Genomic DNA, 22,986 nt, shown 5'->3' on the forward strand with positions numbered 1-22,986 from the left:
GCTCAGAACCTATACTCACTGAATGGTGGGTTGGGGGGGGGGAATCTCATTGAAATCCATTGAATATTGAAAGGTCTAGATCGAGTGGATTTAGAATTAATGTTCCCAATACGGGAAGAGTCTAGGACCAAAGGGCACAACGTTGGAATAGAAGGACATCTCTTTAACACAGATGAAGAGGAATTTTAGACAGAGAATGGTGAACCTGTGTAACTCACTGTCACAGATAACTTCAGAGGCCAAGTCATTGGGTATATTTAAAGCAGAGTTGATAGGTTTATGATTATTAATAATGTCTAAGATGGTAGGAGAATGGGATTGAGAGGGAAAGTAAATCAGCCATGACAGAATGGTGGAGCAGACTCAATGGGCTGAATGGCCTAATTTTGCTCCTATGTCTTATGTTTTTTTGATCTTCACTGCCAAACTTTCCAGCAACAGCCAAGGCATGAACAAATCCTTTGAACACAGTATCTGGTTTTAGCTCTCCAGATTATGCCTGTTCCAGTATTTAGCCCACTTTTTGTCAACTGCATATGGGCAGTAAAAATATGTTTTGTAGTATTCATATGCACACAGAACTAGATCAGCTGGCTTTACTGCACAGTGAATAAACAAGAACAATGCACTACAAAAGAGAATTCTGGGCCAATGAATTAGTGAAAATTGATGCTGATATGTAAATATTTTGGTTTATTTTTTATTAAAAGAGAACGATACAGGAAAATGTAAAACTCTACATTGACTGAGAGAGATGAGCGGTGTTATAAGAAATTGAAAGGAAGGTGTTAGTGATGTTAGTTAAATTAAAAATATTCAAAGTCCAAAGCCTAACTGATACATAGTGTCATAGACTCAGAAACTACAGCAGAGAAACAGGCCCTTCAGCCCATCTAGCCTGTGCCAAACCATTTGATCTGCCTACTCCCATTAACCTACAGCAGGACCATAGCCATCCATACCACTACCGTCCATAACCCTATCCAAACTTCTCTTAAACATTGAAATCGAGCTCGCATTCACTACTTGCGCTGGCAGCTCCTTCCACACTCTCCCGACTCACTGAGTGAAGATGTTTCCTCTCATGTTTCCCTTAAACTTTTCACCTTTCACCCTTAGCCCACGACCTCCAATTGTAGTCCCACCCAACCTGCTTGCATTCACACATCTATACCACTCATAATTTTGTATACCTCTATCAAATCACCCCTTACTCTTCTGTGTTCCAAAGAATAAAGTAGAATAAAGTCCTAATCTATTCAATCTTTCCTTATAATTCATGTCCTCCACTCACAGCAAAATTCTTTTAAATTTTCTCTGTACCCTTTCAACCTTATTTACATCTTTCCTGCACGTAGGTGACCAAAACTGCACCCAATACTCCAAATTAGACCTCACCATCTTAACTTCAAAATATCATTCCATCTCCAGTACTCAATACTTTGATTTATAAAGGCTGATGTTCCAAAGGGTTTCTTTACGACCCTATCTGACTGTGCCGTCACTTTCAATGAATTATGGACCTGTATTCGCAGATCCCTTTGTTCCACCGTTCACTGTGTAAGACTTACTCTGATCAGTCCTACCAAGGTTCCCTATAACGGTTATCTTCATCTTTTATTCTGACAAGCACATACAAGGTTTGTACTCTCAAAATTTCTCTTTTGAAGGCCTCCCACTTACCCTTTCTGCAGAAAGCAGCCTGTCCCAATTCATACTTGTCAGATCCTTTCTGATACCATCAAAATTGGCCTTTCTCCAATTCACAATCTCAACCTGCGGACCTTACTTATCCTTTTCCATATTTACTTTGAAACCAATGGCATTATGATCACCAGGTGCAAAGTATTCCCCTACACAAACTTCTGTCACCTGCCCTGTTTTATCCCCTATATCAGATCAAGTATTGTACACTCTCTTGTTGGGACTTCTATGCACTGATTAAGGAAACTTTCATGAACACATTTGACAAACTATCCCATCTAGTCTTTTTACAGTATGGAAGTCCCAGTAAATACGTGGAAAGATAAAAATCACCTACTATAAGAACCTTACGTTTCTTACAACAATCTGTGATCGCTCTACAAATTTGTTTCTCTAATTACATGGACTGTTGGGTGGTCTATAATATAGCCCCTATTAACGTGGTGGTACCTTTCTTATTCCTCAGTTCCACCTATAAATCCTCACTAGACGAGTTCTCCAGTCTGTCCTGACTGAACACTCCTGTGACGTTTTCCCTAACTAGTAATGACACCCCTTTTCCTTTAATCTCTCCCAGTCTGTTGCGTCTAAAAGAACGACACCCTGGAATATTCAACTGGCAGTCCTGCCCCTCCTGTTACCAAGTTTCACTAATGGCCAAATATCATATTTTCATGTGCTGATCCATGCCTTGAGCTCATCTGCCTTTCCTACAATACTTCTTGCATTAAAATATATGCAGCTCAGAACATTACTCGCACCATGCTCAACCTTTTGATTCCTGACTTTGTCTAAGGTCTTAAAAACATCTGTCCCCACACCACTCCACTATTTGTTCTGGTACTTTGGTTCCCACCGCCCCCCCCCCCCACAACACTAGTTTAAACCCCTTCCCCCCCCTCCCCACCGTGCTGCACTTGCAAACCTTCTCGTTAGGATATTAGACTTCCTCCAGTTCAGGTGTAAACCATCTTATCTGTACAGTTCCCACCTTCCCTGGAAGAGAGCCCAGTGATCCAAAAATCTGATGCCCTCCCTCCTACACCAACGCCTTAGCCACATGTTAAACTATATGATTTTCCTATTATAAGATGTCCTTGTGCGAATAGCATATTCCTGGGTGCAGGAGTATATGCTGAGGGACACAATGAACAATAGTGCAGTCACCACAAAAGCTTTGGGGGATGAGAGAGTGTGGGTGGAGGACAGGTGTCTAGGGTCCTGCCATCACAGGAGACTGAGGGGCTAGGTCCTGTGCAACAGCCTCTCAAGTACTTCATAGATGTAAGAGAATGTAGTCATTAGATGGTACAGTGAATGTAAAAAATGACATGCACAATTAAATTTGTGTCTAATCTTCACCACCCTGCTAAGTGTATTCACAAGGTTAAAAAGATTTACCATTTTTTTTTGGAGAAACTGATGTGTCATTAAAAAAACCAAAAAGATTAAAAAATACATATTTAAAAATAGATAACAATGAACATTTTAATAGGTACATTTAATAATGTATATAAAATGATCTTATTTTTAAAAATGTATTGTATTTCTGTCATTGAAATTACATGGAGGTTGCAATATTGTCAATCCAGTGTAATTATCTTACTGTCTAAAAATTCACTTATTTTAGTATGTTTATCATAAACGATCAAATTTTATTAGTTTGCAAGAACTTGATTAATTTGATGATATGCAACTTTTGGTCACTGCATTCATTAGTCTCTTACTTTTGAAGAATGTGTTAAAAAGTCAGAGACTGATGAATTTCATACTGTGTAAAATGTACATTCCTATTAATGATCTGAGTAAAGATTCATCTGGTTTGGGATACTGCAGCATGAATTCAAGATCACATATTAGACACACAATAAAACTGGCACCTGGTAGGTATAACTTGTAACCGACAGATGGAAAAAATATCATGTCATTGAATTGCTTTTACATTAGGCCCATCAACACAAGTTCTTGGGTGGGTATTCAATAACAAACTATTTCTAATTGATTCAATAAGGAATCCATAAAGGTTAGGGATTATACCTGATTTGAATTTGAAAAGCCTTGGTCACACAGTTAGTAGGGACACTTCCAAAAGGACAGCCATAAAAAAAACCTGTGGTGATCAATTGACCAATGCTGTTCATGTACTATTATTGCTTTTACTAAGTTTTTAAAAAAATTAACTAAAGATAAACTGAATTAGGTGATTGAGTGCTCACACTTTGAGCACCTGTTAGTTCATGTCAGGATACTGTACCTCTCAAAAGTAGTTTGGTTATGAGTAATAATCCTAAACATCAACTGCATACATATTCATAATCAACTTTTAATAACTAAATTCATTTTGTAAATTGTGTTGGTTGATAGCTATAGAATTGAAATAATAAATACTTAATCATAAGGGACACAGAATGACAGTTAAACTATTATTCTTAAAAACATGCAAACATTGGTATCTTACGTTATCATAATGTTTTTTCACAATTGGCTCATAGAAGCCTATTGCCTCTTTATACTTGTTCTCTTGCATGAAGAGAACGTGGGCAACATTCAGTTTCCAAACATCATGCTCATTGCAGAACTCCACTGACTTTCGGAAGATTTTCTCAACCATTTGGTAGTTTTCCAAATTCCAATAGATTCGGGCCTGAGCCATAAGCACTGGAATGTACCTGAGAAAATGCATTCCATTAGGTTTTTAATAATGAAGGTGCAAACTTAATACAAGACAAATGTTAAAAAAGCTAACGGATCTCTATTGTATTATTCCTATTTTGGTAGCTTGTAAAAATACTTCCTAGGGATATTGGACCACTCATTTGGGGGAATGTCACCTTACACTGATCCTTCATTATCAAGCAAACTGCAAGTTTATCTGTACTATGACAATAACCCAGTGTAAGAAATAGTCTTGCATTCTTCCCTTCCCTTTATACTTTCCTTCCCTTTCCTCTTTATTAAAAAAGCTTTATTGTACATTTTAACTCTGACACAAGGCTTTTGACCAGAGACATGAACTCTGATTCTTTTTTCTGACCTATTTCCAACATTTTCTTCTTTAATTTGAGAAGATATGCCAGTTAATCAATGATACTTCTTTATAGCAAAAAGAAGTTTAACTAACCACTGCATTATTCAGATCCTGCCCGGCTCTCAGTAGGTTTGGTCAATCAGTGTTTCAAAAGTAGGCTTGTGCATTCTGAGCATAAGCTTATCTCACAAGAATCACATTGAAAGTCAATGCACAGGTATCTGAAACCTGGACCACTTAAATCCCTCAGGAACATAAGAAACAGGAACAGGCAACCTGGCTTGTTGAGCCTGCTCTGCAATTCAACGAGATCATGGTTGATCTGGCCATCCACTCGGCTCCACCTACCTGAATTTTCCCCATAACCCTTAACCCATCTGCCATGTAAAAATCTAATTATAAGTTAAATATATTTAATGAAGTAATCTCTACTGCTTCTTTGGGTAGAGAATTCTATAGATCCACGACTGCCTGAGAAAAGCAGTTTCTCCTCATCTCTGTCCTAAACTTATTCCCCAAATCGTGAGGCTATTTCCCCTAGTTCTAGTCTCACATACCAGTGGAAACAACTTTCCTGCATTTACATTAATGATGCCTTTCATGATATTTTATGTTTCTATATGATCCCCACCCATTCTTCTGAATTCTAGTGAGTATAGTCCCAGGCAAGTTCATCTCCCCTCATTGCCAGAATCAATCAGAACATATCATTCCTCAAGTGAGATGCAGCCTCACCAGTACAATGTAAAGTTGCAGCATAAACTCCCTGCTCTTATTTGGAAGAAATAGTAATTCATAACATCACCAGAGTATTTTTATTCCCCAATATCTGGTGGAAAATAAAGAAGCTGTGTTGTCCTAGAAATTTTATTTCAGGGCTCTAGTGACCGGGGTGGATAGTAAAATGCTGGGAATTGTCCAAAAAGTTCTGTTTGTAAATATAGATTGACAAGCTAATTTTGATAATTACTGGTTAATTTAAAAGTTCATTTAAATTGTTATTTCTAAATAATCATGAAAGTACCATAGTATTTAGATCAAAGGAAGTATGTATGTAGTTTTATTGTATTTAAATCAATATTAAATAAATTGACTTTTGGCCAGAGGTTAAGAATAGCCTTTCAAAAATGACATTTCCACACTTTGTAATGGTGTTCTGGAGCTAACTTTATTCAATGTATCACTAATTTTGTTTTAAACAAAGGGAGTGGTTGAATTAGCAGTAATTTTGAAGATGAAAGGAAGCTACCAAGGGAAGGCGGAACCACCAGCTAGCTGCAGGCCACATATCAGTACTGCAGCACATCTGCTCTCTTGTTCTGCTGCTGGACTCCGCATTGGTAAATCAGCACTGAGTACAGATATTAGATACACTTTATATCTTGAGTGATGTTGTCAGTTTTCTTTAAAAAGGTAAGAGAAGATCAAGTTGTAAGAGGAATGTCAGCACAGCCGGGAACATGACCTCAGAATTTGTTCTCTGAAATGTACTTGCCTCTTGTGAACTGGTTAGTTTTGTGGAAATGCTCTGACAGTGAAGCTTACAGGGATAATGGGAGAAGAGTGGTGTAAAAGGTTAGTACTGCCCCAGTGATCCCTGCAGTAGCTGAATGTGAGGAATGAACCAGGCTGAGGGCAATCCAACACATTGATAAACTGAGGAAGAAGTGGAATATGGAGTTGAAAGTTACTAAGAGCAAGGTGACACAATTCGATCTGAGTAATTATTCTCTGAATACAAGTTGATGTGCTATTATGGAACAAACAACCAATTAGGAAACAAGAGATTTACAAGTGATTACGGTAATATGGTTATGTAATGATTGTTGTAATGCTACCACCAAGGTAAAATTCTGCTGCTGTCTGCAAGGAGTTTGTACTTTCTCCCTGTTTCTTCCAGTGCTAAGGCTTCCTCCCACATTCCAAAGACAAACCTTTATTAGATTAATTAGTCAGATGGGTGTAATTGGGCAGATGGGCCTGTTACAGTGTTGTAACAATAATATTAACTATTCGGTTACTAGCTCTTTACAGAGGAACTGACAAAACTGATCAACTGAAATAAGTTTACAACATAAATGGCAAGAAGTGATGAACCGATGATAATTCTTAACAATAAAGTACATAGAGCAGCAAATACCATAGTGTGCTCCTTGTCAATATGAATTATTAATATTAACATTAAGGGAAATTAAAAAGGGTTGGATTGAGGTGGTGTTGTGGAAGTGAAGTGGTGAAAGAATGACTTCTTTTGAATGATAAAACTGGAAGAAGTAGTGAAGATGAGTTTCATGATAAAAGAAATTTACACCTAGCATGAGATTATAATTCCAATGGGATCATCCTCCACTGAATTTCATCCTAGAAAAAATATATAGCTTCCATAAAACAGCTGCAGTTATATAGCATTTTGAATGTGGATAAGTCTAAGAATGCTTCATAGAGCCATTATTTAATAGACTGTACAGCACAGAAGACCATGTTAAGACCAAAAGGTTGGTTTAAAAGGCAGGTTTTAAGGAAATTCTTAGAAAACAGTATTGAGGTGATGGGGCTTAAATCAAGAATTTTAGAGACGCGTCCTTGGTAGTTGATAGCACGACTAAAAGAAAGGAGAAGGGGAAGAGTAGAAACAGTCTGCCTTGTTGTCTTTTTGTCATGGAACATTTATACCCAGCCACATCTGAAAAGCAAATATTAAATTCTAATCACATACTTCAAGGATTTTACTAAATGTAACTCACTTCTCAAGTGCTTCATCATACTCATTAACAGCCTTTTTCACAGCATCATCATCCCGATTATGTCTTGCTTCCTGTACCTGGATGGAAAGTAAATGTTCATGTGTACACATGGATCATATTTCACTATCATTTCATTTTCTCTTGCAAAAAAAAGTGAAGCAACCTTCAACCTTTTAGTCAGAATTGTCAAAGCATAGAAATATGGTTGATATTTCACCTCCAGAAGGATGTCAAAAGCTCCCAAATATTTTCATTTTGTCATTGTTATTGTTTAAAGTGAGTTAAGAGTTTGAGCAACACACACAAAATGCTGAAGGAACTCAGCAGGCCAGGCAGCATCTACGGAAGAGAGTATAGACGGCGTTTCAGGCCAAGACAGTTTGAATTCTTATAGTGTACATTACATCTCTATTTTCAGATTGGGTGTAGTTCTTAAAATAAGAGAAGTTCTTTTGTAATTCTTTTGCACTTAGTTTTGCGATATGTACACAGTTTAGAATTAGTTATTGTTTTTTTTCAAGGTCTATCAGCCACATTAACTATTGGAACTGTAAAAGCCTGCGTCTATGGCTAAAAGACAGATAAAAGAAGTCAAAAATATGTCATCTCTATGATTAGAGTTTTAGACTCATAGAACACCACAGCACAGAAACAGGCCCTTTGGCCCATCTAGTCCATGCCAAACTATTAATTTGCCTAGTCCCATCAACCAACACTCAAACCATACCCCTCCTTACCTCTCCCATCCATGTACCTATCCAAATTTCCCTTAAATGTTGAAATCGAACCTGTATCCACCACCTATACTGGCAGCTTGTTCTACAATCTCACCACCCTCTGAGTGAAAACATTCCTCCTCATGTTCCCCTTAAAGAATCCATCTTTCACCTTTAACTCATGCCCTCTAGTTGTGATCTCACCTAACTTCTGTGGAAAAAGCCTGCTTGCATTTTCCTGATCTGTACTCCTCATAATTTTGTATACCTCTCTCAAAGCTCCCCTCTATCTTCTACTTTCTAGGGAATAAAATCCAAAACCATTCAACCTTTTCCTATAACTCAGGTCCTCCAGTCCCAGCAATGCCAACAAAAATTTTCTCTGCACTCTTTCAATCTTATTTACATCTTTCCTATAGTTTGGTGACCAAAACTCCACACAGTATTTCAAATTAGGGGAGTAGGCCTCAGCAACGTCTTATACGGTTTCAACGTTAACATCCCAACTCCTGTACCCAATACATTGATTTACAGAGACCAATGTGCCAAAAGCTTTCTTTACAACACTATGTACCCGTGATGCCAGTTTCAAGGAATTATGGATCTGTATTCCCAAACTCTCTGTTCTACCACCCTCCTCACTGCCCTACTGCTCACTGTGTGAGACCTGCCCTTGCTGGTCCTCCCAAAGTGCAACACCTCATACTTGTCTGCATTAAATTCCATCTGCCATTTCTCAGCTCTTTTTTTCTAGCTGGTCCAGATTCTACTGCAAGCTTTGATAGTCTTCCTCATTGTGCTCTATACTACCAATCTTGGTGTCATCCATAAATTTGCTGATCCATTTTGCCACATTATCATCCAGATTGTCGATATAGATGACAACAATGGACTCAGCACCGATCCCTGAGGCACACCACCAATCACAGGCCTCCAGTCAGAAAGGCAAGCAACCTCTATCACTCTCTGGCTTCTCCTGCAAAGCCAAGGTCTAATCCAATTTACTACCTCATTTTGAATGCAAAGCAACTAAACCTTCTTGACCAACCTCCCATGCGGGACCTTGTCAAAAGCCTTGGTAAAATCAATGTAGACAACATCTACTACTTTGCTTTCATCATCTTTACTGGTAACTTCCTCAAAAAACTCGGTATGATTGGTTAGACATGACCTACCATGAACAAAACCATGTTGACTGTACCTAATCAGTCCACTTCTATCCAAATACCTATATATCCAGTCCCTTACAATACCTTCCAATAACTTTTCCACTACTGATGTTAGGCTCACCAGCCAGTAATTTCCTGACTTATTCTTAGAGCCTTTCTTAAACAGCGGAACAACATTAGGCATTCTCCAATCCTCTGGCACTTCACCCCTGGCTAAGGGTATTTAAATATCTCTACCAGGGCCCCTGCAATTTCTGTACCAGCCTCCCACATGGTGTGAGGGAACACCTTGTTAGGCCCTGGGGATTTATCCACCCTAATTTGTCTCATGACAGCAAAACCCCTCTTCTGTAATCTGTATACGGCCCATGACTTTGCTGCTGCTTTGCCTCACTTCTATAGACTCTGTGTCCATTTCCCGAGGAAATGCAGATGCAAAAATTCTATTTGAAAACTCCCCCATCTCCTTCAGCTCCATGTATAGATTACCACTCTGATCTTCCAGAGGATCTTCCCTTGCTATCCTTTTGCTCTTAATATATCTGTAGAAGCCGTTAGGATTGTCCTTCACCTTGTCTGCTAGAGCAACATCATGCCTTCTTTTAGCGCTCCTGATTTTCTCCTTAAATGTTCTCTTGCATTTCTTGTACTCCTCAAGTACCTCATTTGTTCTTACCAGTTCATAATTGCTATGTACCTCCATTTTTTCTTAACCAAGGCCTCAATATCTCTGGAAAAACAAGGTTCCCGAAAGCTATTATCCTTGTCTTTTATTCTGATAGGAACATACAAACTCTGTACTCTGAAAATTTCACTTTTCAAGTACACCTTTGCCAGAAAACAACCTGTGCCAATCCACACTTGGCAGATCCTTTCTGATACCATCAAAATTGGCCTTTTTATAATTTAGAATCTTAACCTGCAGACCAGACCAATCCAATTCTTTTCCATAATATTCTTGAATCTAATGGCATCATGATCACAAGATGCAAGGTGTTCCTCTACACAAACTTCTGTCCCCTGGTCTGTCTCATTCCCTAATAGGGAAGCCTAGTATTACACTCTTTCTAGTTGGGACTTCTATGTACCGATTAAGAAATTTTCCTGAACACGTTTGACGTACTCTTTCCTATCCAGCCCTTTTATAGTATTTGAGTCCCAGGCAACATGTGGAAAGTTAAAATCACCTGCTATAACAACCTCATGTATCTGGCAACAGCCTGTGGTTGGTCTACAAATTTGTTCCTCTATATAGCGCGGAATGTTAACTGGTCTATAATCCCATCAATATGGTCATACCTTTCCTATTCCTCGTTCTATGCATAAAGCCTCAGTAAACTAGCTCTCCAGACTGTCCTTTCTGAGTACCGTGGTGACATTTTCCCTGACTAGTGATGCCACCCCTCCCCCTTTAATCCCTCCTACTCTATCAAGTCTAAAACAAAGGAACACCGGAACACTGAGCTGCCAGTTCTGCCCCTCCTGCAACCAAGTGTCACTAATGACTACAATGTCATAATCTCATGTGCTGATCCATGCCCAACCACTGTGGCTTTCCTCTGCTAGGTCACTTCCCCTAACAGCATCCAAAGTGATTTACCTGTTGTTAAGGGAAACTGCCACAGGGGTACTCTGCACTGGCTGCCTATCCCCTTTCCCTCACCTGACGATCATCCAGTTTCCTGTGTCCTATACCTTGGGTATAACTAACTCCATGTACATCCTGTCTATCAACCCCTCAACCTCTTGAATGATCCGGGGTTCATCCAATTCCAGCTCCAGCTTCTTAACGTGGTCTGTTAGAAGCCGCAGTTGGTTGCACTTCCTGTAGGTGTAGTCGTCAGGGATACTGGAGGTTTCCCTGTCTCCCCACGTCCTACTGCTCTAAATGTGCAGTATGAAAGAAACAAAGCATAAATAACAAAAAAAATCCATCTATGGTCGACATCTCTCTTCGATGAGCCAAAGCCTAAACTCCCCACTCTAGCACTGGCCCACTCACGCAATAGCCGCTCTGCTTAAGCCTAACTTCTTTTTATTGGATCTTGCCAAATGCCTAATTATGCAGAATCCGATGCCTCCTCAGGAACTGTGCTGCGCAAAATACAGCGATTGTCCTTGCTTGCTTCTTTTAAACTCTGCCTCGCTGTATGAAACCCAGTGGTTCCTTGGGGACTGTGGTGCGCAACATGGAGTATTCTGTAGTTCTTTTTTTAAAAGGTACATTCTTTTGGTTTTCTTTCTGCACACAAGTTTGATGAATGGCATATATGTGAGGTATAGTAAGGGAAATGGGTCACTTGCACTACTTGAAGTGTAATACAATTCTCAATTGTACTTTGTAATGTGGCTTGGAAAACTGCATTATTTTCTTGAAATTAAATTCAATCATAAATATTAGCATATATAAAAAAAGCCTTGAGTTATTGGTTCATAAATCTAATATCTAGAAGAGTCCAAAAGCATGGCACTTTGTAGAATAATTTTGCAAAAGCTTGAAGCATTTAACTTTTGCAAATTCTATTCCTTCTAAACATCCCTCTCTACCTCTTCATCTTCTATCACTTGAAGCTATTGTCCACAATGATCTCTTTAGTAACGCATTACTGTTATTTTTAACTGCAAAATCTATCTGTCCTAATGTATCAATTTAGAAAGAATAGTCATACTTCTCCAAGTTGCTCTGAAACAGAATGAACAGCTGCTAATCACCAGCAATTATAGATTTGTTAGCAGTGTAGTAGTATCACACCAGACGAGCATCGATTTAATTATAGCAATTCTCTTAGCATAGTGATACCAATAAGCTATTCAGTTCTCATAATAAATATGATAGAACGAGGTTGCATATACACATCCACATTGGTATTTAATCTAAATTATAAACAATTATTTTTTAAATTTATTACCTGTTTTGTCAATTTCCTTAACTGTTCAGTGAGTTTACCAGCCATTTCATCAAATTTTCTGAATGCCTTTAACGAAATAAGTAATCAAAATAAAATTTTACTTTTTGAAGAAATTATTAATACAATTGTCTATAACATCAAATGTTCCCTCTGACCATCAACAATTCTGCTGTGGCCTCATGTACAGAACTGTAGACCTCAAGCAGAATCCTGTTTCTTCTGAATTGTTTCTATATTTTGCATGGGATTTTTAAAATACATTTCAGAACTGCATTATCTTGGAAAGTACTGTTGCCACAGGTAGCCTCACTTGAATCACCTCTAATAATGAAATTACTGAGGCTACGTCCACACTAGGCCAGATAATTTTGAAAATAAAGCTTTTTCTCTTTGTTTTGACCCTCAGTCCACATTGAAACGGCATTTTCATCCCCCGAAAACGGAGCTTTTCTAAAACACTCTCCAGAGAGTGTAAATTTGAAAACCATTGTTGTGCGTTGTAGTGTGGACGGGGTAAACGGAGAGACTTAAAAACGCTGTCATGACAACACCACAACAACAATGCTTTTTCTGCTTCTGCTTGGTACTGCGCAAGCACTGCCGGACGGCTGTTATAACGCACGGTCGGTGTGAACGGCGTGGGAGTTAAATTGTAAAGTGAGCTTTTTTGACTAGATCCCTTAAATTGATTTGATTGAGTCTATCTTTAAAAATATTAATGTCAGAAATACTGCGCGGTCTGGCAGCAGAAGATTCCACTCTCTTGTTGATCTTGGGTAGAGAACGGCTTCATGCGTGTGTTGTTTCCTTTATTGTCTACATTAATAGCTTGTTTGGAGTTTAAACATCTCCACGTTCTCCACTGCTTTGCTGACTTTGTAGTCGTTTGTAACTCGCAGAAACAGCTTGACTTCATTGTCTGTCTAAACGAAGTCCGATCTGCTTTTTCCAGCGGAGGTTTTCTTTGTATTCCTCGAAGACATTGTTGAAAACTTTCTTTCGCTGTTGTTGTTGGTACTCTAGCTTTTGACCAGTGGAAATAGCATAACACCGCCGCGGAAATGTAAATATTATACCGTTTCCTCTTCGCTTGTTTTCTGTAGATGTGTCTGCACATGCCCAGTAGGAGACCATTTGCCCAAATATCCATTTTAATGTGGACTGAGATATTTTGAAAAACGCCAAATGTGTGGACACCTGTTGTTTTCACTCAAAACCGGCGTTTTCAAAATTATCCGGTCTAGTGTGGACTTAGCCTAAGAGAAAACTCCAGACCACTCAGATAATTTACATTACAAAACTCTTACTGGCTAAACCGGCTTAATTAGAATGGGGACAATAGGGCAAGCAGAGAAGATAATGGAGCTGATCTTGTGCCAAAAGAATCATGGAACAGACAATGTTTCTCAATGAAGGTGTGGTAAAGTCATTCTTCACAAAGAAACAAGGATACTTCTCCTGACTGCTCTCTGCTTTCACTCTTTTTGATGGGAGACTCCTGTTGTAGTTCAGAGGTAAGCGGGTTGCTGCTGGCCTGCAGAGGTTTTCTGCTGGGTAGGTATGGGGATTTACCCCAGTGACTGGCAGAGCAGTGGGATGGCACAGTATTATCTAGCTGCTCTGGGTATGCAGTGGGTCTTCTTCCAAATGGATATTGGGAATTTCCTGCAGGGGGAAAACTGAAGACAAGAAATAGCTTAACCAGGAGAAAATGTATATCAGCATGAACTGGGATGATGGAAGAGTAGACAGTGCATTTTAACATGCAGGCACTGCTTTTCATACATTCAGAGTTATGGAGGGAGGCTTGTTGGCTTTGTGTTGGAATAATCAAAACTAGAGGCAATAAAGAGAAAGATGAGGGTATCAACAGCAGAAGTCAAGGGGGAAAATTTTGTTCCTCCAATTTTATCTGTCAAACATGCTCTTTGACAACTTTGATACAGTATTGGGTTCAAGAGAATGGAGGTGAGGTAAGGCATCGTCAATATAACGTGCAAATTGGTGTTATATCTTCAAACACTGTTGCCAAGAAACAGTTAATTGATTCAATATAGGAAAGGGCCAAGTAATGAACATTGGTGTGCCAGGAATAATGTTATAAAAGTGGGAGGATAAGCCAGTGCAAGTGCCTATCTGGTCAAAATGCATAGACAATAATCTTAATAATAAAGAACTATGTTCTCACCCTACTTGTTTTTCTGTCACATAAAAACAACTTTACTTGAAAAGCCACCAGTAAAAAGTTGTTAGTTTTAGTTGACCGTTGTTCTATTAATTTTCTACTATTCTTAATTCTTTGATTCTTTTTGAAGATGCTTTAATCCAACACCTTAAACAGTAGACATCTACCGAGGGGTATTCCAGAATAACAAACTAAACAATCAAGCCTATTAACCAATTGCCTATCTATCCAGTGCCTAATGCATAAAAATATTAAGTGTAGTACATGTTTTACAATCAAATGAGTACTTAAAATCATAAGAGATACAAACAAAACTCTTACCTCTTCTGGAGCTGTCTGACAGGTTATCATGGCATCCAGGAACTCATACAAGTACTATACAATATATATAAAAAATGATAAGTATTCAGGTGTGCTTGAAAAATTGTAATATAAAGACATAGCTGAAGAGAATGTGGAAACATTAGTAATGATCTTTCAAGAACCACTATATTCTGGAAAGTTGGAGTCCACTATTAAGGATAAGGATTTGGGGTTCTTGGAGCAACATGATAAAATAGACCAAAGTCAGCTTGTTTTCCTTAAGGGGGAATCTTACCTGACAAATCTGTTGGAATTCTTTGAGGAAATAACAGGCAGGCTAGACAAAGCAGAGTCAGTGAATGTTGCTTTCTTGGATTTTCAGAAAGCCTTTGATAAGGTGTCACACATGATGCTGCTTAGCAAGGTAAGAACGCGTGGTATTGAAGGAAGGATACAATCATAGAAGATTGGCTGACTGGCAGAAAACAAAGACTGTGAATAAAGGGGGCCCTTTCTGGTTAGCTGCCAGTTACTAGTGGTGTTCCACAGAAGTCGGTGTTAGGATAGCTTCTTTTCACATTATATATCAATGATTTGGATGATAGAACTGATGGCTTGGTGGCCAAGTTTGTAAATGGTAGAAAGATAGGTGGAGGAGCAGATAGTGTTTAGGAAGCAGGTAGTCTGCAAGACTTGGACAGATTGTGAGAATGGGCAAAGAAGTGGCAAATGGAATATAGTGTAGGGAAGTGTACAGCCATGCACTTTGGTAGAAGGAATAAATGCATAGACTAGTTTCTAAATGGAGAGAAAATTCAAAAATCTGAAGTGCAATGGGATTTGGGAGTCCTTGAGCAGGATTCCCTAAAGGTTAAGTTCAGGTTGAGTCATTTGTAAGGAAAGCAAATGCAATGTTAACATTCATTTAAAAGCAGATATCCCACCTCTCCAGGAAGTTCCGGGAGTCTCCCGTATATTAATAGTGGCTCCCTGATGCCCGCAAATTATATACAATGTCCCGGAAATTGATTTTTTTGAGAGCAAGCGTGAGAGAGAGCGCAAGAGCAAGAAAGCAAGCGCGAGTGAGAGCGACCTCAACAGCGCGAGAGCAAGAAAACAAGCACGAGAGCAACGAGAGAGAGTGCGAGCGCGAGAGCAAGGGCGAGAAAACAAGCGCAACAGAGAGACAGCGCGAGAGCTCCAAAAAAAGTCAGAGTGGCAGAGTGTTCCAAAAAAAGAAAATATAAAACGTACATCACCCCAGACTACACTAAAGTGTACCCCTGCCAAAAAATAATGACAGTGTTGCTCGCAGCACTGTTTGCAACAGTGACTTTTCTATTGCCCGTGGTGGGTTAAGACTGTAAAAGTCATGTTGAGGTGAGTTTAACAGGTGTCATTCGTTCATTAGCATAACTAACGTTATTTAAACTAGCTGGCTAGCTGCTAAGGAGCTACTCTATTGCAGACATCCCACCTCTCCCGGAAGTCTCCCGCAAATTGATGGTGCTACCTCCCTGAAATGAGTTTTTGCAGGGTGGGATGTCTGCAAAAGGACTAGAATACAAGTGCAAGGATGTAATGCTGAAGTCATTGGTTAGACTGAACTTACAGTACTGTGAGCAGTTTTAGGCCCTTTATCTAAGAGGAGAAATGCTGGCATCGGAGAGGGTCCAGAGGAGGGTCACAAGTATGATTCTGGTAATGAAAGGGTTAACGCACGAGGAGCATTTAATGGCACTGTGCCTGTACTTGCTGGAGCTTAGAAGAATGAGGGGGATCTAATTGAAATCTATTGATTATTAAAAGGCCTAGATAGAGTGGATGCTGAGAGGATTTTTCCTTTAGAAGGTGAGTCTAGGACTAGAGGACACAGACTCAGAATAAAGGGATGTCCATTTATAACAGAGAAAAGAAGGTATTTCTTTAGCCAAAGGGCAGTGAATCTGTGAAATTCATTGCCACAGACACTTGTGAATGCCAAGTTATTGAATGTATTTAAAGTGGAGGTTGATAGGTTCTTAATTAGTCAGGACTCAAAGGTTATAGAGAAAAGGCAGTAGAGTAGGGTTGAGAAGGGTAATAAATCAGCCATGATGGAATGGCAGAGCAGACGACGAGCTGAATGGCTTAATTCTGTTCCTATGTCTTATGTTCTTATCATTACTTTTGCCATTTTATAGAGGATCCATGTCAAAGCTATGTTTAAAACAAGGTGAAGAATTGGTGTGTTAAGTACACCAGAAAATAAATACATATATTTGGTTCTAAACTAGTAGATCAAAGGATGCAGCTGAACTTACAATACTAAAATTCTACATGAATATTATAAACCTGAGTTGCTGGGTGAAGATCACCTAAATCACCTCACCTCACTCATCCTTCAGATCATCTGTGTTAAAATCCCCAATTGAACTACAAAGCAACTTGTTAAATTTAGTCATTAAGCACATACATTTGCATGGATTACAGATTCTACCGGCTGCATGATGCCAAGAGAATTTGGATTATTTTCACATGAAAGAAATGCATGACCACAGGCATCATGTAGGTGTCATAGAATGAAAACAAAATTTCTCATTCTATGATATCTGTATTTCTATGCAACTCCTATTTATTAACTATTGCGATTCTAGACCGGAATATAGAACATACATGGAACACAGAAATTTACAGCACATCAGGCCCTTTGGCCCACAATGTTCTGCTGACCATGTAACTTACTGTAGAAACTGCCCAGAATTTCCCTTCCTCTATTTTTCTGGACTCCATGTACCTATCTAAGTGGCTCTTAAAAGACCCTATTGTATCCGTCTCTACCACCCTCATTGGCAGTGCATTCCATGCACCCACCACTCATCCCCCTTGTACCTACTTCCGAGCACCTTAAAACTATGCTCCCTCATGTTAGCCATTTCAGCCCTGGGAAAAAGCCTCTGGCTATCCACATGATCAATGCCTCTCATCATCTTATACACCTCTATCAATGTCACCTCTCATCCTCTGTAGCTCCAAGGAGAAAAGGCCAAGTTCACTCAACCTATTCTCATAAGGCAGGCTCTCCAATCCAGGTAACATCCTTGTAAATCTCCTTTGCACTCTCTCTATAGTATCCACATCCTTCCTGAAATTAGGTGACCAGTACTGAACACTGTACTCCAAGTGAGGTCTAACCAAGGTCTTATATAGCTGTAACATTACCTCACAGCTCTTGAACTCAATCCCAGTTAATGAATGCCAACACACCATACACCTTCTTAACAATACCATCAATCCGCGCAGCAGCTTTGAGTGTCCAATTAACATGGACCCCAAGGTCTCACTGATCCTCCACACTGCCAAGAGTCTTACCATTAATATTATATTCTGTCTTCAAATTTGACCTTACAAAATGAACCACTTCACACTTGTCTGGGTTGAACCCCATCTGCCACTTCCCAGTCCAGTTCTGCATCCTACTGATAATCCCACTGCAACCTCTGAAAACTCTCCAGACTATCCACAACACCCCCAATATGTGCACAAAGGGCCTAAAATGAGAGCCACATGCTCACAGAGAATATTAGGAACTATGTCAGAATGCACTAGAGCAGCTCCTGTGTACTGAGCTGAGTTGTTATCAGGTGTTCGATGCTACAAAATTGTGAATGCAAGAGGAAGAAGGGGGAGAAAGACAGCAGGCTAGAAATTCATCTTTGGTCACTCTTGCTACAGGCCGGTATGTAGTTGTTGCAGTATAATCCTCTATTACATTGAATTCTCCAGCTTCTTTTTCTTAATGGTGGGAGTTGGTGGTAACCCAAAAAGAGGAAAAAAGAAAATAGACTGTGGAAAAGTGAGTGAGGAAATGAAGTATGTGCTTCTGTGTATGTATTCCCTGCGGCTTGTATGTCAAAATAGAATGTAGGATAAATGAGAATCTGTCCAAAATAAAATAAGGCATGCAGGTTCCCGCACTATTTGCTCATACACAGCTCTGTCCGTGGCCACGATCTCAGTGATGCTCTTTTCCATGATGGCCTTTACCATTATGCCTCTGGGGTTCTGCAAATGTGTTCCATGTCTCCTTTCTTTTCTGCTGTCTATTGATATGTATCCCCTTTTAGATGAGAAAATGCACAAGGCAAACTAAGTGCTTGTCATATCGAGTATGAAATCTTTTACAATGATCAATTCTCTTCAGCATAAGTCTATGATTTCCTCTTGATCAGGGTTTACGTGGATGCATAATTCTTTTTTAAGCACTAAATCTTTATATTGAAATGCTGCTAATTTATACATAACAATAAATTTTTGCAAGTACAAGTAAACACATTGCCTCTTTGTGAAATTCACATACTTCACTATCTTACCGGTGTAAGAAACTTGTACGTAAGATGAGCATTTTCAGCCAAAACATCTGCAGCCAAGTCAAAATACTGAAAGTGTAGAGCAAAATAGTTCATGAGTTTTGCAAGTAGAATATTATTAGATATCTTTGTACAAATGAACCACACACAATAATATTTTAGTAATTTCTTCAGTATTTCTCATAAACTTACTTGATTTCATTTGGGTGATATAAATACCTTAAGATCAATGATATATTTCTGTATAAAAACAGGCATTTAACTTGCAGTGTAACACTAAAAGCATCATTTCACGGCAATAATGCATTGAGTAACTACTAATGTACACTTTGAATTCATGTATATATCTGCATAACCTTTCATTTCAAATTATGCATATTCTAACGAATCCTTAAAATTTCAAGACTGCATTAACTAATTTAAGATTTAAGTTTGTTTGTGCTTCCAAGCCAACCACGTTTATCCAGTGAATCAATGATTGATCTTGCATATGAATTACTGTGCTGCATATGAAAATTGTCAGCTTATGTTCCAGCAAATACTTGAGGATGCCACAAACTCCTTTATACAGTAACTCTCTTGCCTTTAACAGATGGAAGATATGTCATTAATTTCATTTCACTGTATTAAAATTGGATAGAAACATGAATTAATCAATACATAAAAGTAACAATATACTGCAGCACTTACCTATCACTAATAAAATTACTTTTTAGCAAGTAACAGAATTTCATAATTCTTGGAAGCTGATAGGAAATAAATTGATTAAAAAGCACTTCGACATTCTGGGAGGAGATCTATATGGCTAAATGAAGTGCTGTAGTGCCTAGATGAATTCTCTACCTGGCTTGGTTGTGCGTGATTGAAAAAAGTAATGTGAGTTTTTTCCTCCCTCAATGCTGAGAAAACTAGTACTGAACAGTCTCAAATCCAGTTTCACTCAGGATAATCCAATTTAACTTAATGTGATAATTTTAGGTATCCTGATCTTGTTCTGTTACAAATGGGTGGGACATAACACTCACAAAATGCTGGAGGAACATTCAGCTCCTATCACCCTTTGATCAATATATATTGAGTTTCACAATTGACAGTCAAAATTTTCGCACAACCGTAGCATTTTGAAATGCTGTTATTTAGTCAAGTTTCTCAATATTGGAATCAGGTTTACTATCACTGACAATGTTGTGAAATTTGTTGTTTTGCAGTACAGTGTAATAAATAAAAATATAAATTACAATAAGAATATAAATACAAATAAATCATGCAAAACTAGAGCAAAATAGCGAGATAGTGTTCATATCACAAACAAGTGAAAATCTGCAGATGCCGGAAATCCGAGTGACACACACAAAATACTGGAGAAATTCAACAGGCCAGGCAGCATCTATGAAAAAAAAATACAGTTGATGTTTCGGGCCGAAAGCCTTTGGCAGGACTGGAGATAAAAAACTGAGGAGTAAGTGTGAAGGTGGGGTGGGGGGGGCGGGGGAGGAGAGAAACATCAGGTAATAGGTGAAACTTGGAGGGGAGGGATGGAGCAAAGGGCTGGGAAGTTGATTGGTGAAAAAGACAGAAGGCCATGGAAGAAAGAAAAAAAAGGGGGGGAGCAATGGAGGAGCACCAGAGGGAGGTGATGGGCAGGCAAGGAGATAACATGAGAGAGGGACAGGGAGATGGCAAATGGTGAAGTGAGGGGTGGGGAACAGAGGCATTACAGGAAGCTTGAGAAATTGATGTTCATGTCACCAGGTTGGAGACTACCCAAACGGAATATAAGTTCAACGCAAACAACAGGAATTCTGCAGATGCTGGAAATTCAAGCAACACACATCAAAGTTGCTGGTGAACGCAGCAGGCCAGGCAGCATCTGTAGGAAGAGGTGCAGTCGACGTTTCAGGCCGAGACCCTTCGTCAGGACTAACTGAAGGAAGAGTGAGTAAGGTCCTTATCCCAACAGTGGAGGAGACCATGGATGGACATAGCGGTATGGGAATGGGAAGTGGAATTAAAATGCGTTGCCATTGGGAGATCTCACTTGTTCTGGCGGATGGAGCGTAGAAGCTCGGCAAAGCGGTTTCCCAATCTACATCGGGTTTCACCGATATACAAAAGGCCACACCGGGAGCACCGAACACAGTATATGATCCCAACAGACTTACAGGTGAAGTGTCGCCTCACCTGGAAGGACTGTTTGAGGCCCCGAATAGTAGTGAGGGAGGTGGTGTAGGGGCAGGTGTAGCACTTGTTCTGCTTGCAAGGATAAGTGCTAGGAGGGAGATCAGTTGAGAGGGACAAATGGACAAGGGAGAGATCCCTGCAGAAAGCAGAAAGTGGGGGTCAGGGAAAGCTGTTTGGAGGTGGCAGGAGTTTCAGAGACTTATGTGCTGGACACACAAATAGTGTTCATGGACTGTTCAAAAATCTGATGGCACAGGGGAAAAAATTTTTCTTAAATCGTGAGTGTGCTTCTTCAGGCTCCTGTGCCTCATCATTAATAGTAATAATGAGAAGAAGTCATGTCCTGGAAGGAGAGGGTCCTTCATGATGGATGCTGCCTTCTTGAGGCATCCTATTTGGGTACGTCCAGTATGTTCTCGAAGGGATACACGTATCCAGACAGGTCTTGATGAAGTTGGTTACAACTATGGCATATTCATTCAGATCTGAAGATGAATTGCTGAATATGGTCCAGTCTACAGATTCAAAACAGCAATGTCAGCCTTCCTCTACCTCCCATGACTACCCTTCTATGGTCCGTAAAAGTGGTGCTGCAGTTCTCAGTCTCCGTCTGTATGCTGGGAGTAGAAGTACAATCAGATGACTGCATTTGCCAGGTGGGGGTGTGGGATAACATGGTAAGCATTCTTGATACTGGTGCAACAGTGGTCAAGTGTGTTGACTATTCTGGTTTCACAGGTAACATGCGGGTGGTAGCTGATCAGAGACTTCTTCAAGCTGCCCTGGTTGAAATCCCGCACAACGATCAGGATGGCATCGTGGTGCGATGTGTCATGACTACTGATCATGGTACTCATCTGGTCTGGGTGCCAGCCTGACACTGACCTGAGGTGGAAAGTACACTACAACCTGGATAACAGCAGAAAATACCCTTGGCAGATAGAAGGGATGACCCTTGACTGCCTGATGTTCCAGGTCCGGGGTGCAGGACTGCCATGTCTGTGCACCATGATGAATTAATCATGAAGCAAACACTACCACCTCTACCTTAACCTGACACTGCTGTCTGATCCATGAAGTGGAAGATGAAGCCCTCAAGCTGAAGCGCTGTGTTCAGAGTGTTGGGGTGAGCCATGTCTCTGTGAAACAAAGAATGCAGTGGTCCTTGATGTCCCTCTGTACTGCAATCTTGCACCCGTGTCTTCCATTTTATTTTTTGGCGACTGTAAATTATCGAGGAGGATGGCAGGGTGTGGTGGCCCCGCAGTTCAGTGATACCTGTAGCCCAGCCCTGCAGCTGCACTTTCTTAAAGGGAAACTGTGACCACTACCTGGGTAGTATGCAGTCCAGAGTCTGCCGATCTTGAAAAGAGATTTTTTAAATGTCTTGAGACAATGTTGTTTACTGAAGTACCCATAACTGTGACTGTAGCTGTAGTAGCCAAAAAGGGAATATTTGATTATTTCCTTCAGAGATGCGCACAGAGATGCGTCATCTAATATACTTCACAATCTTTTAAGTTTCTTATCTGATCAGAACACCATTGTCAAAATTTAATTTGCTAAGGAATTTACTAATATTTCAAGTTGTGCTTCTGTCTATGGCATCACTCAGGGTCCATTCAATTAAATCCTGACTGATCTGTATCTCAAAATCATTTAAACAACAGGAATTCTGCAGATGCTGGAAATTCAAGC

The 22,986-nt window shown here is 39.6% G+C and overlaps 1 protein-coding gene across 1 annotated transcript in view; it reads right to left on the reverse strand.

The window, feature by feature from the left end:
- ift70 (intraflagellar transport 70) overlaps positions 1–22,986 on the reverse strand; it is a 104,048-nt gene that overhangs the window by 21,551 nt on the left and 59,511 nt on the right. The window contains exons 10-14 of the mRNA XM_072269479.1: positions 19,111–19,176; positions 14,777–14,830; positions 12,271–12,336; positions 7,477–7,553; positions 4,163–4,373 (exon numbers count right to left, since the gene is read on the reverse strand). Of these exons, the coding sequence (XP_072125580.1) occupies positions 4,163–4,373; positions 7,477–7,553; positions 12,271–12,336; positions 14,777–14,830; positions 19,111–19,176 (474 nt within the window). The remainder of the gene's footprint in view (positions 1–4,162; positions 4,374–7,476; positions 7,554–12,270; positions 12,337–14,776; positions 14,831–19,110; positions 19,177–22,986) is intronic.

The sequence above is a fragment of the Mobula birostris genome, chromosome 9 (assembly GCF_030028105.1).
Source record: "Mobula birostris isolate sMobBir1 chromosome 9, sMobBir1.hap1, whole genome shotgun sequence".
Taxonomy (NCBI): Eukaryota; Metazoa; Chordata; class Chondrichthyes; order Myliobatiformes; family Myliobatidae; genus Mobula; species Mobula birostris.